Source organism: Pristiophorus japonicus, chromosome 11, assembly GCF_044704955.1.
Source record: "Pristiophorus japonicus isolate sPriJap1 chromosome 11, sPriJap1.hap1, whole genome shotgun sequence".
Taxonomy (NCBI): domain Eukaryota; kingdom Metazoa; phylum Chordata; class Chondrichthyes; family Pristiophoridae; genus Pristiophorus; species Pristiophorus japonicus.
In genome coordinates, this window is record NC_091987.1 from 13,735,754 (window position 1) to 13,752,373 (window position 16,620).

At 50.4% G+C, this 16,620-nt stretch overlaps 1 protein-coding gene across 7 annotated transcripts in view; it reads right to left on the reverse strand.

The window, feature by feature from the left end:
- Nucleotides 1-16,620, reverse strand: part of usp25 (ubiquitin specific peptidase 25) — a 211,708-nt gene that overhangs the window by 66,021 nt on the left and 129,067 nt on the right. For all 7 annotated transcript variants that reach the window (XM_070893240.1, XM_070893239.1, XM_070893235.1 and 4 more), the window contains 3 exons: nt 15,771-15,841; nt 9,069-9,297; nt 4,277-4,477 (listed from right to left, as the gene is read on the reverse strand). In XM_070893240.1, coding sequence (XP_070749341.1) covers nt 4,277-4,477; nt 9,069-9,297; nt 15,771-15,841 — 501 coding nt within the window. The remainder of the gene's footprint in view (nt 1-4,276; nt 4,478-9,068; nt 9,298-15,770; nt 15,842-16,620) is intronic.

Here is a 16,620-nt window from a genome sequence, read left to right on the forward strand (position 1 = left end):
AGTCTACTTTAGCCAACTCTGCCCTCATCCCACTGTAGTCCTCTTTGTTTAAGCATAGTACGCTCGTTTGAGACACTACTTCCTCACCCTCAATCGGTATTACAAATTCAACCATACTGTGATCACTCATTCCGAGAGGATCTTTTACTCGGAGATCGTTTATTATTCCTGTCTCATTACACAGAACCAGATCTAAGATAGCTTGCTCCCCCTTGTAGGTTCTGTTACATACTGTTGTAAGAAACAATCCCGTATGCATTCTATGAATTCCTCCTCAAGGCTACCCCATGCGATTTGATTTGACCAATCGATATGTAGGTTAAAAGCCCCCATGATTACTGCCATTCCTTTTTCACATGCCTCCATTATCCCCTTGATTATTGCCCGCCCCACCGTGAAGTTATTATTTGGGGGCCTATAAACTACGCCCACCAGTGACTTTTTCCCCTTACTATCTCTAATCTCCATCCACAATGATTCAACATTTTGTTCATTAGAGCCAATATCATCTCTCACAACTGCCCTGATGTCATCCTTTATTAACAGAGCTACCCCACCTCCTTTCCCTTCTTGTCTATCTTTCCGAATTGTCAGATATCCCTGCATGTTTAATTTCCAGTCTTGGCCACCCTGCAACCATGTTTCAGTAATGGCCACCAAATCATACCTATTTGTAATGATTTGTGCCGTCAACTCATTTACTTTGTTTCGAATGCTGCGTGCGTTTAGGTAAAGTGTTTTAATACTAGTTTTTAAACCATGATTTTTAGTTTTGACCCCTCCTGCAACCCCTTTATATTCATACATATTGTCCCTTCCTGCTCTGTTGCCTCCTGCCTTTTGCATTCTTCTAGAATTTTTTGAGGATGTAACTAGTAGAGTGGACAAGGGAGAACACCAGTGGATGTGGTGTATTTGGACTTTCAAAAGGCTTTTGACAAGGTCCCACACAAGAGATTAATGTGCAAAATTAAAGCACATGGTAATGGGGGTAATGTATTGACATGGATAGAGAACTGGTTGGCAGAGGGGGAAGCAAAGGGTAGGAATGGCAGGCAGTGACTAGTGGGGTACCGCAAGGTTCAGTGCTGGGACCCCAGCTGTTTACAATATACATTAATGATTTAGATGAAGGAATTGAATGTAATATCTCCAAGTTTGCAGATGACACTAAGCTGGATGGCAGTGAGCGCTGTGAGGAGGATGCTAGGAGGTTTCAGGGTGATTTGGACAGGTTAGGTGAGTGGGCAAATGCATGGCAAATGCAGTATAATGTAGATAAATGTGAGGTTATCCACTTTGGTGGCAAAAACAGGAAGAAAGACTATTATCTGAATGGTGACTGATTAGGAAAAGAGGAGGTGCAACGAGACCTGGTTGTCATGGTACATCAGTCATTGAAAGTTGGCATGCAGGTACAACAGGCGGTGAAGGCAGCAAATGGCATGTTGGCCTTCATAGTGAGAGGATTTGAGTATAGGAGCAGGGAGATCTTACTGCAGTTGTACAGGGCCTTGGTGAGGCCACACCTTGAATATTGTACAGTTTTGATCTCCTAATCTGAGGAAGGACATTCTTGCTATTGAGGGAGTGCAGCGAAGGTTGACCTTACTCATTCCCGGGATGGGTATGATTTGGTGGCCATTACAGAAACATAGTTGCAGGGTGGCCAAGACTGGGAATTAAACATACAGGGGTATCTGACGATTCGGAAAGATAGACAAGAAGGGAAAGGAGGTGAGGTAGTTAGTTTGCAGGTGCAGCAGGTAATCAGGAAGGCGAATGGAATGTTGGCCTTCATTGTGAGAGGGATGGAGTACAAAAACAGGGAGGTCCTGCTGCAACTGTATAGGGTATTGGTAAGGCCGCACCTGGAGTACTGCGTGCAGTTTTGGTCACCTTACATAAGGAAGGATATACTGGCTTTGGAGGGGGTACAGAGACGATTCACGAGGCTGATTCCGGAGATGAGGGGGTTACCTTATGATGATAGATTGAGTAGACTGGGTCTTTACTCGTTGGAGTTCAGAAGGATGAGGGGTGATCTTATAGAAACATTTAAAATAATGAAAGGGATAGACAAGATAGAGGCGAAGAGGTTGTTTCTACTGGTCGGGGAGACTAGAACTAGGGGGCACAGCCTCAAAATACGGGGGAGCCAATTTAAAACCGAGTTGAGAAGGAATTTCTTCTCCCAGAGGGTTGTGAATCTGTGGAATTCTCTGCCCAAGGAAGCAGTTGAGGCTAGCTCATTGAATGTATTCAAATCACAGATAGATAGATTTTTAACCAATAAGGGAATTAAGGGTTACGGGGAGCGGGCGGGTAAGTGGAGCTGAGTCCACGGCCAGATCAGCCATGATCTTATTGAATGGCAGAGCAGGCTCGAGGGGCTAGATGGCCTACTCCTGTTCCTAATTCTTATGTTCTTATGGCAGGACTGACATATGAAGAAAGACTGGATCGACTAGGCTTATATTCACTGGAATTTAGAAAAATGAGAGGGTCTCATATAAATATATCAGAGAAACATGTAAAATTCTGACGGGATTGGACAGGTTAGATTTAGGAAGAATGTTCCCGATGTTGGGGAAGTCCAGAACCAGGGGTCATAGTCTAAGGATAAGAGGTAAGCCATTTAGGACCGAGATGAGGAGAAACTTCTTCACTCAGAGAATTGTGAACCTGTGGAATTCTCTACCACAGAAAGTTGTTGAGACCAGTTCATTAGATACATTCAAAAGGGAGTTAGATGTAGCCCTCACTGCTAAAGGGATCAAGGGGTACGGAGAGAAAGCATGAATGGGGTACTGAAGTTGCATGATCAGCCATGTATTGAATGGTGGTGCAGGCTCGAGGGGCCAAATGACCTACTCCTGCACTTATTTTCTATGTTGCAATCACAGGGCCTATTTCTTAAACTTCTTAATCATACCCACAACATTTAAGTCCAAATCATTGATATATACCACAAAATGCAAGGGACCCAGCACTGAGCCCTGTGGAACCCCACTGGATACAGCCTTCCAGTAACAAAAATACCCATCTACCATTACCCTTTGCTTTCTGCCTCTGAGCAAATTTTAAATCTAACTTGCCACTTTGCCCTGGATCCCATGGGCTTTTACTTTCGTGACCAGTCTGCCATGTGGGACCTTATCTAAAATCTTGCTAAAGTCCATATACACTACATCATACGCACTGCTCTCATCGACCCTCCTGGTTACCTCCTTGAAAAATTGAATTGTTAGTCAGACTCGACATTCCCTTAGCAAATCCATGCTGATTGTCCTTGATTAATCCATGTCTTTCCAAATGAAGATTTATCCTGTCCCTCAGGACTTTTTCCAATAATTTTCCCACCCCCGAGGATAGGAACAGAAGACCCCAGGTACCATTCCTAGTCTATCTCAAGTGAGTTGATCTCAGAATTACATAGAAATTACAGCACAGATACAGGCCTTTCGGCCCAACTGGTCCGTGCCGGTGTTTTTGCTCCACACGAGCCTCTGCCTACCCTTCTAACGCTATTGGCGAACCTCTTCCTTTCTCCCTCCTGTGTTTATATAGATGCCCCTTAAATGCATCTATGCTAGTCACCTCAACCTCTCCCTGTGGTAGCATGTTGCTCATTCTAACCATTTTCCGGGCAAAGAGCGTTGGCAAATGGCAGCACAGCCAACCACAATCTTGTTCTCAGCATAGACGTCCACAGACAGGAGCCACCAGACGTCTGCACACGGCCACAGCCACCAGACGTCTGCAGCCACCAGACGTTTGCACACGGCCGCAGCCACCAGACGTCTGCACACGGCCGCAGCCACCAGACGTCTGCACACGGCCGCAGCCACCAGACGTCTGCACACGGCCGCAGCCACCAGACGTCTGCACACGGCCGCAGCCACCAGACGTCTGCACACGGCCGCAGCCACCAGACGTCTGCACACGGCCACCAGACGTCTGCACACAGCGGTCTTCAGACAGCCATCAGGAGTGGGAATGTTGGCTGATTTTCCCCCTCCACAGGCTCATGGATGCGGAGAACCCGATGACCAGCCCTGGTTGAGTTCAGCTAACTCGGTACAGAACATGAACTGGACCTGCGACCTTCTTGACCTGTACAGCTCAGTTTTCACACAGCTGAGACAATTGTAAATTGAAGCGATGCCTTAAGTCACTTACTGAACAAATGCTCAAAAAAAAAATGAACACACATGAAGTAATTGTGATTGAGAGCAGCAAACAAGGACACAAACGAATAATCTTATCCTCCTACCTGAGGTAGATGCTGCAGTGGGCTCCCTCGGGGTAGTGTGTATCTCCATCTTTTCCTGCTGGGCTTTTTTCTCCTGCTGTGCATCCCATTCTTGCAGCTCCTTCTCAAACTTCCGGTTGTCATCTCTGACGTACTCTTTCAAATCGCACGGCAATGTGTTCATTCCAGTCAACACCTGGCCAGTTTCCTTATCAAACTCCTCTACAAGAGCAATGGGGAAGAAAGGTTTTTTTTTTGTAATTCTGTGAACTAAATAACAAGCAGCACAGTCTAGGTATTAAGTGCGTATCATGCCTCTTGCATACACATCCTCGCTATGACTGGCTCAAGAGATGGCATTAAACTGATGTATACAGACCAGGTTTGAGCCCTGCCAGCTGTGGCTCAGTGGGTAGCATTCTCGCCTCTGAGTCAGAAGGTTGTGGGTTCAAGTCCCACTCCAGGGCCTTGAGCATAAAAAAAAATCTAAGCTGACACTCTAGTGCAGTGCTGAGGGAGCGCTGCACTGTCGGAGGTGCCGTCTTTCGGATGAGACGTTAAACCGAGGCCCTGTCTGCTCTCTCAAGTGGATGTTAAAGATCCCATGGCACTATTTCGAAGAAGAGCAGGGGAGTTATCCCCGGTGTACTGAGGCCAATATTTATCCCTCAATCAACATTAAAAAAAAATTATCTGGTCATTATCACATTGCTGAGTGTGGGAGCTTGCTGTGCGCAAATTGGCTGCCACGTTTCTTACATTACAACAGTGACTACACTTGAAAAATATACCTCATTGGCTGTAAAGCGCTTTGAGACGTCTGGTGGTTGTGAAAGGCGCTGTATAAATGTAAGTTCTATGCTGAGTTCGCTGACCTCCACTGTGGCGGCAGAGCAAGAACAGATAGAATAAGTCGGAGAAAATTGAAAATCCAGGGTTCCTGCTCCTGCTCACTATTCAGGGTCCCGCGACAGAAAGTGCGCGAGAGTGAATGTTGGGTGAAGACGAGATCAGGTCCCGCCAAGCAGGAATGGTCATCCTGTCCCAAATTTGCATTTTTCTTTTTACAAACTTTCAAGGCAGAAATGCAAATTCGTGACTTTAACAAAATAAATGTCGCCCATGCTGTTTAAAATTGCATCGAGGGCAGTGCTGCCCAAGAGAGATTTCTAACTGCTTTACCCACTTGCACTGATATCAGTAGGCAGTGCCACTCACACAATACAGGTCCACCGGCCAAGCACCTTCTCAGGGCACCTGGGGATGGGGAATTAATGCCCCCCTTAGCAGGGACACACACATTCGAGAATCAATAAAAGGAAAACGGCAAATGTACTTCACACGTGTACCTTAAGCTTAACATCGACCGCCATTCAGTAATCAAAGTAAAGCACTCACAGCAATCAAAGCAACAATCACACACTCCGCTGTTCCTCGCACTATTTGACTATCAAACGCGCAAAAATATTAAATCGCATATTACAAAGTAATTACAGCACAGAAACAGGCCATTCAATCCAGCAGGTCCCTGCCGGTGTTTGTGCTCCGCGCGAGCCTAAGTTAATTCCCTGACCGGGAATCGAACCCGGGCCGAATCCTAACCACCAACGTCTCACTAATACAGGACACCGGGGAGGACTCCCTGCTCTTCTCTCAATAGTGTCATGGGAACGGTTACGTCTACCCGGGGGACCAGACAGGGCCTCGTTCTAACGTCTCACTGACCACAAGTCTGGCTACGGCAGCACCGTTTTATGTACACCCAGTGAGAATACTGGGTATTGGGATCAAGCGCCCAACGCAGTGTCTGCTGCTCATTTAGTAATTAGAAATGTAATTAATCACATCTGGATTCCAAACTAGCCACATCTGGACGGCACTGCACCAGGGCCAGTGACGCACTCGCTCTTGGAACCTTGGCCATTCTGCTGGGCTGAGTTTTCGCAGGAGGCCGAGACACTCTGCTGCGACAGTTAAAGAGTTAACCCAACGCTGACTGTATTTAGTGCACAGATGCTGCAGAGCAGATTCTTCAACCCCAATGCCGCTCGGTCTGAATTTCCATGTTTCAATTCCAAGTCCCACCTTGCTCCACAGGAGCTACGGATCCCATCAGCGAACTACTGCTGCTGCCTTTTGGTTATCAGGGGAGGGGTTCTCTGCCCCCGGCGTGAACTAACTTTAAGACGATAGCTTTGTTGCTGCTCTGCACTGCTCTCTCTCTCTTCTAACCTCTGCCTATTCTCTGCCCTCAGGTTCTCTTCTTTCTCCTCCTCCTCCCCCCTCGCTTTCTTCTGGCCAATAATGTTCCTGTAGCTTGGCCTGCTCTGCTTCACCTCACTGTCATCCTGCTGCTGGGGCTCCTGTACCAAGCAACTAAGAGCCCCCTCTGCAGCCAAACGGCACCTTTACAACAACAACTTGCATTTATGTCATCTAGAACAACGTCCCAAGGCGCTACTCAGAAGCGTAATCAGACAATAAAAACTAAGCAAGCCAGAGGAGGAGAGAGAGAGATATTAAGGGGGGGGGGGGGGGGGGTACTAAAAGCTTCGTAACGAGGTGGGTTTTCAGGAGGGTCTTATAGGAGTGAGACGCGGATGTTTAGGAGGAAAATTTCAGAGCTTGAGAGTCTAGACGGCTGAAGGCACGGCCGCCAATGTTGCAGTGAGGGGGATGCGCAAGAGGCCAGAATTGGAGGAGCGCAGAGATCTTGGAGGGTTGTAGGGCCGGAGGAGATTACAGAGGTAGGGAGGGGCCATACCATGAAGGGATTTAACGCGTATGAGAATTTTAAATTGAGGGTATTGGGGAACTACAAGCCAAGGTTGGTCAGCGAGCACAGGGGTGATACAGAATAGGAAATGGGCAGCAGAGTTTTAGATGAGCTCAAATTTATGGAGGAGGGGAGGGAAGGGAAGGCCCGTCAGGAGAGCATTGGAGTAGTTGAGTCTAGGGGTTAAAAAATGCATGCACGAGTGTTTCGGCAGCAGATGGGCTGAGACAGGGATTGAAACGGACAATGTTACCGCGGTGGAAATAGGTGTTTTTTGTGAGGGAGCAGATCTAGGGTTGGAAGATCAGTTCAGGGTCAGACAGAACGTTGAGATTTCAAATAGTCTGTTTCGGCCTGAGACAGTAGCTGGGGTGGGGGCTTAGATCGGTGGGGAAAGTCTGGAGTATTTAGCAGGAGCTAATGATGATGGCTTCAGTCTGCCCAATGTTTAATGGAGGAAATTGCACATCACTGGATGTCGGACAAGCAGTCTGACCACATGGAGGCAGTAGGGGTGGTCAAGAAAGGCGGAGGAGAGGTAGAGCTAGGTGTCATTACATGTGGAACCAGTTGCCATGTCTTGGGATGATGTCACCGAGGGGTGGCATGTAGTTGAGGAATAGGAGGGGGCCAAATATAGAACCTTTGGGGACTCCGGAGGGGCAGGAAGAGAAGCCATCGCTGAAAATGCGCTAGCTACGATTAAATAGTTAAAAGTGGCGAGGACAATGTCACTCCGTTGGACAACAGAGGAGAGGCTTTCGTGGAGGGCAGTGTGGTCAAAAATTGCAGAGAGGGCGAGGAGGGATAGTTCACCACAGTCACTTCTACAGAGGATGTGGCTTGGATTAGAGCCATTGCAGGGCTTGGCAGGATCAGAAATCGGATAGGAGGGGTTCAAACATGGAGTTGTGGGAAAGACGGGTACGGATTTAGGAGGCGATAACACGTTCAAGGATCTTGGAGATGAAAGGGACATTGGAGGTACAAAATAATTGAGAAGAGCACCCTGTAGCTTTTAGCACTAGTTATTGGGACTGCAACAACCTATATGGAAAAAGAAAATCACAATAACTAGTGTATGGGCTCTGTATGATATCAACCACTGAAATCAAACTTCAAAATGTAATAAATGGTTCTCATGAGAAGGAAGAAGATGGAACAGTAGAATTTCATTGGCAGGAGGATCAGTAACCAGACAAGATAGATTTAAGAACGTCTCGATTTCAAAATTCTCATCCTTGTTTACAAATCCCTTCATGGCCTCGCCCCTCCTCATCTTTGTAATCTCCTCCAGCCCTACAAACCCCCAAGATCTCTGCACTCCTCAAATTCTTCTCTCTTGAGCATCCCTGATTATAATCGCTCAACCATCGGTGAACATGCCTTCAGCTGCCGATGCCCTAAGCTCTGAAACTCCCTCCCTAAACCTCTCTGCTTCTCTTTCCTCTAAGACGCTCTTTAAAAGCTACCGCTTTGACCAAGCTTTTGGTCATTGACTGTAATTTCTCCTTATGTGGCTTGGTGTCAAATATTTGTCTTATAATACTCCTGTGAAGTGCCGAGGGAGGTTTTACTACGTTAAAAGCGCTACATAAATACAAGTTATAGTTGTTGTTGTAAGATAGTTGACAAAAGAACCAGAGACAATATGAGGGAAAGCATTTTTACCCAGCGAGTTGTTGTGATCTGGAACGCGCTGCCTGAAAGGGCGGTGGGAGCAGATTCAATCATAACTTTCAAACGGGAATTGGATAAATACACGAAAAAGGGACATTTGCAGAGCTGTGGGGAAAGCGTGGGGGAGCGGGACTAATTGGAGAGCTCTTTCACAGACACAATGGGATGAATGACCTCCCTCTGTTCTGTATGATTCTCGGAGCAGAAACTGAAACACAACAGAAGCAGAGAATTCACACAAACACACCATCTCAAACTTGAAAGCATCATCCCACCACAAGTGCTCTCCACACAACACACCTACTACCCACCCGCTGCAGATGATGTAAAAGATGTATATGCAGCGAATTCAAGTACCTTCTATTAAGTAGCGCTCCGTGTCATTTATGTACATTAAACAGTAGGCACTAGCGTTCCTGTAACCACCGAAGGAGTCGCGTTCGAGCTCCTCCCAGGAGGATTTGGTAACAGCTATGTCATTGTATTTCATCCATCGCTCGTGGTGGTGATCATGGATATAGGCCCAGTAATGCCCAGCATTAGCCTGACCTTCGTGCACCAAGACTGCGTGCAATCGGTACGGAACCTAGAGCAGGGAGGGAAGATAGGACCAGCAAGGGCTCAGTACATTAAAGACGACAAATGTACACATGTTGCTCCATGAATTGATGCTGTAACATCTAATATGCATTAAATTTGGTCACGTACTCACTGTATTCTATCATGCTGATTTAAACCGACCCCTCAGAATAACATGCATATTTAAGGAAGGATATACTCCAGAGAGTATAGGCCCAATCTATTCACTCTCTCCTCATAGGACAACCCTCTCATCCCAGGCATCAATCTTTTTTGCATCGCCTCCAAGGCAAATATATCCTTTCTCAGATAAAACTGTGCACAGTACTCCAGGTGTGGTCTCACCAAAGCCCTATACAATTGTAGCAAGACTTCCTTATTCTTGTACTCCAGCCCCTTGCATTAAAGGCCAATATGCCATTTGACTTCCAAACTGCTTACTGTATTGCATGCTGTTTCCTGTTCGAGAACACCTAAATCTCTGAACACCAACATCTAGTTTCTCACCATTTAAAAATAGTCTGTTTCCCTATTCCTCTTACCAAAGTGAATAACCTCACATTTCACCTCACTGCCCAAACTATATCTTACTGATATTAATTACTTTATAAATTCCTCACTCATTAGTCCCTGGGTTCCTCACTATTTTTGGTATGCTTTGTGTCTTCTGCTGTGAAGTTATTTGTTTAAAAGCTCTGCCGTTTCCTTGTTCCCCAATATAATTTCTCCTGGCTCAACCTCTAAGGAACCAGCACTTACTTTTGCTACTCTGTTCCTTTTTACATACCGTAGATACTCGCGTATCATGCGACTTTTGAAGACCTAAATTGTAACCTAAATTTGGGGGGTCGCATGATACGCGAGATACAAAATTTGGGGGTGTGAAGTGCTGGCCAAGATTAGGCTGTTAGGCTGTTAGGCAGACCGTATCCACGCTGAATCTCGGCATGCTCCAACAATCCTCGATGTAAAGACATTTCTCTTGGTTTCTCCTCTCACTCTCCATGATGGTTGTAAATCGAATATCCCTGGTTGATATTAGTTCCTCGATACTCATGACCAAATCATTAGTTTATGTGGAAAACAAGCCAAGTTCCTGCAGCACACCACTAACTACATCCTCCCAATGCAAAAAAAATCCATTTGACTCCTGCTGAAATTCTTCTCTTCAGGGGGAGAGAGAGTCGCGGAGGTCGGGGGGGGGGGGGAGAGAGTCGCGGAGGTCGGGGGGGGGGGGAAGAGAGAGTCGCGGAGGTCGGGGGGGGGGAGAGTCGCGGAGGTCGGGGGGGGAGAGAGAGTCGCGGAGGTCGGGGGGGGGGGGGGGGGAGAGTCGCGGAGGTCGGGGGGGGGAAGAGAGTCGCGGAGGTCGGGGGAGGGGGGGAAGAGAGTCGCGGAGGTCGGGGGGGGAGAGAGTCGCGGAGGTCGGGGGGGGAGAGTCGCGGAGGTCGGGGGGGAGAGAGTCGCGGAGGTCGGGGGGGAGAGAGTCGCGGAGGTCGGGGGGGAGAGAGTCGCGGAGGTCGGGGGGGGGGGAGAGAGAGAGTCGCGGAGGTCGGGGGGGAGAGAGTCGCGGAGGTCGGGGGGGGAGAGAGTCGCGGAGGTCGGGGGGGGAGAGAGAGTCGCGGAGGTCGGGGGGGGAGAGAGTCGCGGAGGTCGGGGGGGGAGAGAGAGTCGCGGAGGTCGGGGGGGGAGAGAGAGTCGCGGAGGTCGGGGGGGGAGAGAGGGTCGGGGAGGTCGGGGGGGGGAGAGAGAGAGTCGCGGAGGTCGGGGGAGAGAGAGTGTCGCGGAGGTCGGGGGGGGGAGAGAGAGTCGCGGAGGTCGGGGGGGGGGGGAGAGAGAGTCGCGGAGGTCGGGGGGGGGGAGAGAGTCGCGGAGGTCGGGGGGGGGGAGAGAGTCGCGGAGGTCGGGGGGGGGGAGAGAGTCGCGGAGGTCGGGGGGGGGGGAGAGAGTCGCGGAGGTCGGGGGGGGGGAGAGAGTCGCGGAGGTCGGGGGGGAGAGAGAGTCGCGGAGGTCGGGGGGGAGAGAGAGAGTCGGGGGGGGAGAGAGAGTCGCGGAGGTCGGGGGGGAGAGAGTCGCGGAGGTCGGGGGGGGGAGAGAGTCGCGGAGGTCGGGGGGGGAGAGAGTCGCGGAGGTCGGGGGGGGAGAGAGTCGCGGAGGTCGGGGGGGGGAGAGAGTCGCGGAGGTCGGGGGGGGGAGAGAGTCGCGGAGGTCGGGGGGGGAGAGAGTCGCGGAGGTCGGGGGGGGGAGAGAGTCGCGGAGGTCGGGGGGGGAGAGTCGCGGAGGTCGGGGGGGGGAGAGAGTCGCGGAGGTCGGGGGGGAGAGAGTCGCGGAGGTCGGGGGGGGAGAGAGAGTCGCGGAGGTCGGGGGGGGAGAGAGAGTCGCGGAGGTCGGGGGGGGAGAGAGAGTCGCGGAGGTCGGGGGGGGGAGAAGAGAGTCGCGGAGGTCGGGGGGGGGGAAGAGAGTCGCGGAGGTCGCGGGGGGAGAGAGAGTCGCGGAGGTCGGGGGGGGGGAAGAGCACGGAGAGAGAGCACGGAGAGAGAGCACGGAGAGAGAGCACGGAGAGAGAGCACGGAGAGAGAGCACGGAGAGAGAGCACGGAGAGAGAGCACGGAGAGAGAGCACGGAGAGAGAGCACGGAGAGAGAGCACGGAGAGAGAGCACGGAGAGAGAGCACGGAGAGAGAGCACGGAGAGAGAGCACGGAGAGAGAGCACGGAGAGAGAGCACGGAGAGAGAGCACGGAGAGAGAGCACGGAGAGAGAGCACGGGGAGAGAGCACGGGGAGAGAGCACGGGGAGAGAGCACGGGGAGAGAGCACGGGGAGAGAGCACGGGGAGAGAGCACGGGGAGAGAGCACGGGGAGAGAGCACGGGGAGAGAGCACGGGGAGAGAGCACGGGGAGAGAGCACGGGGAGAGAGCACGGGGAGAGAGCACGGGGAGAGAGCACGGGGAGAGAGCACGGGGAGAGAGCACGGGGAGAGAGCACGGGGAGAGAGCACGGGGAGAGAGCACGGGGAGAGAGCACGGGGAGAGAGCACGGGGAGAGAGCACGGGGAGAGAGCACGGGGAGAGAGCACGGGGAGAGAGCACGGGGAGAGAGCACGGGGAGAGAGCACGGGGAGAGAGCACGGGGAGAGAGCACGGGGAGAGAGCACGGGGAGAGAGCACGGGGAGAGAGCACGGGGAGAGAGCACGGGGAGAGAGCACGGGGAGAGAGCACGGGGAGAGAGCACGGGGAGAGAGCACGGGGAGAGAGCACGGGGAGAGAGCACGGGGAGAGAGCACGGGGAGAGAGCACGGGGAGAGAGCACGGGGAGAGAGCACGGGGAGAGAGCACGGGGAGAGAGCACGGGGAGAGAGCACGGGGAGAGAGCACGGGGAGAGAGCACGGGGAGAGAGCACGGGGAGAGAGCACGGGGAGAGAGCACGGGGAGAGAGCACGGGGAGAGAGCACGGGGAGAGAGCACGGGGAGAGAGCACGGGGAGAGAGCACGGGGAGAGAGCACGGGGAGAGAGCACGGGGAGAGAGCACGGGGAGAGAGCACGGGGAGAGAGCACGGGGAGAGAGCACGGGGAGAGAGCACGGGGAGAGAGCACGGGGAGAGAGCACGGGGAGAGAGCACGGGGAGAGAGCACGGGGAGAGAGCACGGGGAGAGAGCACGGGGAGAGAGCACGGGGAGAGAGCACGGGGAGAGAGCACGGGGAGAGAGCACGGGGAGAGAGCACGGGGAGAGAGCACGGGGAGAGAGCACGGGGAGAGAGCACGGGGAGAGAGCACGGGGAGAGAGCACGGGGAGAGAGCACGGGGAGAGAGCACGGGGAGAGAGCACGGGGAGAGAGCACGGGGAGAGAGCACGGGGAGAGAGCACGGGGAGAGAGCACGGGGAGAGAGCACGGGGAGAGAGCACGGGGAGAGAGCACGGGGAGAGAGCACGGGGAGAGAGCACGGGGAGAGAGCACGGGGAGAGAGCACGGGGAGAGAGCACGGGGAGAGAGCACGGGGAGAGAGCACGGGGAGAGAGCACGGGGAGAGAGCACGGGGAGAGAGCACGGGGAGAGAGCACAGAGAGAGAGCACGGAGAGAGAGCACGGAGAGAGAGCACGGAGAGAGAGCAGAATCCACTCGATGTTTCATGTTAAGATCTGTATTCGATCTCAAAAAAGTGACTGGCATGATACATGAGATATCTGGTAAAATCATGTTATGGGGACGAAAATTTAGGGGTCGCATGATACGCGAGATCGCAGGATACGCGAGATTGCAGGATACGCGAGTATATACGGTACTTGTAGCAGCTTCTACAATCTGTTTTTATATTTCTTGCTAGTTTACTCTCTCATTCTATTTTCTCCCTTATCATCAATTTTTCAGTCACCCTTTGCTGGTTTCGAAAGCTCTCCCAATCCTCAGGTTCACTACTAACATTCTAAGCCTCTTCTTTTAATCTAATACTATCCTAAAGTTCTTTAGTTAGCCACAGATGGATCACTTTTCCCATTGAGGTTTTATTTCTCAATGGAATATATATTCGTTGAGAATTTTGGAATATTTCTTCAATTGTCTGCCACTGCTTATCAACCGGCATCATTTTAATTTATTTTCCCAATCTACCTTTGCCAACTCACTATGTAATCGGCTTTATTTAAGTTCAAGACTCTAGTTTCATACTTAAGAATGTCACTCTCAAACTTAATGAGAAATTCTGTCACATTATAATTACTCTTCCCCAGAGGATCCTTTACTATGAGATTACTAATTAACCCTGTCTCATTACACAAAACAAGATCGAAAATAGCCTGCTCCCTAGTTGGTTCCATGACATTTTGTTCCAGGAAACGGTCTTGAATGCACTACATGAACTTGTCCTTCAAACAATACTTGCCAATTTGATTTGCACAGTCGATGTGAACATTAAAGTCGCCCACATTTATTGCAGTACCTTTGTTACAAGCTCCTGTTGTTTCTCATAAGCATATAGCAAGCGGCATATGGTGGTGTGGAGCGGCTGCACTGTGGGCGAATGTCACGTGGTCAGCGTGGAGCAAACGAGCAGAGGCTGAACGTGATCACGTGACGCGAAGTGGCGGCACATGGCAGTGGACGGCAGACGTACGGTGGGAGAGAGATGAGTGAGGCAGAAAAAGAGGGGAGCTCTGGGGAACATAGGTCAAGGGAAGAAAAGTAAACAGATCCGTGCGTATGGGAGAGGGAGAAGGAGAGCCTTACGAAGAAAGGTTGAGCAGGTTGGGCCTATACTCATTGGAGTTTAGAAGAATGAGAGGTGATCTTATTGAAACATATAAGATACTGAAGGGGCAGATGCAGAGAGGATGTTTCCCCTCGAGGGAATATAGAACAAGGGGCCACCCATTTAAAACTGAGATGAGGAGGAATTTCCCCTCTCACAGCATTGTAAATCTGTAGAATTCTCTGCCCCAGAGAGCTGTGGAGGCTGGGTCATTGAATATATTTAAGATGGAGCTGGACAGATTTTTGAACAATAAGGGAGTATAGTGTTATGGGGAGTGGGCGGGGAAGTGGAGCTGAGTCCATGATCAGATCAGCCATGATCTTACTGAATAGCGGAGCAGGCTCGAGGGGCCAGGTGGCCTACTCTTGCTCCTATTTCTTATGTTCTTATGTCGGAGATCAGGGTCGGGAAGTAATGTAAAAGAGGGGGAGCAGTCCAGAAAGGAGAGGAGCTGAGGGGCGAGTTGTGAAAGTGAGGAGCTCAGGGTCGCGAGATGTGAAAGTGAGGGAGGGGCTCGAAGTCGAAGGAGTAGAGTAATATAAAGGACAGAGTAAAGGAGAGGAGCAGAGTAACAACTGAAAACCAGTCATGGTCACAAGCTTGAGAGTATTATTATATACTCTGTTATTCTGTGTTCTGTAATAACCAAGTCACCACATTTAATTGACTATCTACACATTATGTAGGATAATTGTCAGAGTAGGAGATAAATAAAAAGGATTTGGGAACAAATGAGAAATAAAGTTCAGTGGTTAACAAACCAGGGTTACTCGGGCCCCGGCCAAAAGTGCCCACTTCCCTAAGGGAGAGATTTTCTCACCAACTGGCCCAGGAGGGTAAATACTGCGATGAATTGAGGTCGAAGTTCAACCACGATCTTATTGAATGGCGGAACAGGCGCGAAGGGCCGAATGGCCAAATGGAGACTCCTGCTCCTAATTCTTGCGACCACAAATATAGCATTCTTGCTAAAATCCTAATTTCAAATTCCATGGAGGACAGTTAAATCAGCTTGGTTCTAATGAAGGGTTGCAGCTGAAATGCTATCCTGTCTTTTCCCCTTCAGAGGTTGATGGGCCGGCTCGGTGCTTTGATTTCAGAGTTTCCTCATTTGCTGTTTCCCTGCTAGTCCATGTCTAGACCAATGGAACTCTGCCCTACACGCGACCTGTTTATTCCTGCAGCAGATTGCCTGCAGCTCGGTTAGAACCACGTAGATAACGCACTCACTTGCATCATGGTCTTGTCGGTGTACATCAGCTCAATTGTGCGGTGAAGCCTGGCGATGCTCTCTTGCAGATCTGAAAATACAGCAGGAATTATGGTGGGACAGTTTGAACAGAAAGCACAGATTATTACCCTATGGGGTCAATGATTGAAATCTGAATGAACGCAAGCAATTCCTATTTTATATATATATATATTTTTTTTAAGTGGCTGCTGATAGTCCAAATCTGTCACTTCGGGGAGTGTGCTTAAAATTAATCTCTGGGGATTCTCTTCGTTAGCCAAACGCAAAATCCTTCTCTTCGCCCTCTTTAGAATATTCCACAGGCTTTGATCATGCGTGAAGAGATTGCCCGCAGGCCACTTGAGCGGGGAGGGAATCACAACCGAGCTCTGTGCTGTAGTCACATAACAAGCACAAGTGCACGCGAAGGCAGGAGTCACTGCAGGAGGCCTCACCTGGAATATTGTCTTCAGTTTTGGTCTCCTAATCTGAGGAAGGATGTCCTTGCTATTGAGGAAGTGCAGCGAAGGTTCACCAGACTGATTCCCGGGATGGCAGGACTGACATATGAGGAGAGACTGGATCGACTGGGCCTGTATTCACTGGAGTTTAGAAGAATGAGAGGGGGGGTCTCATAGAAACATAAAATTATGACGGGACTGGACAGGTTAGATGCAGGAAGAATGTTCCCGGATGTTGGGGAATCCAGAACCAGGGGTCACAGTCTAAGGATAAGGGGTAAGCCATTTAGGACCGAGATGAGGAGAAACTTCTTCACTCAGAGAATTGTGAACCTGTGGAATTCTCTACCACAGAGTGTTGTTGAGGCCAGTTCGTTAGCTATATTAA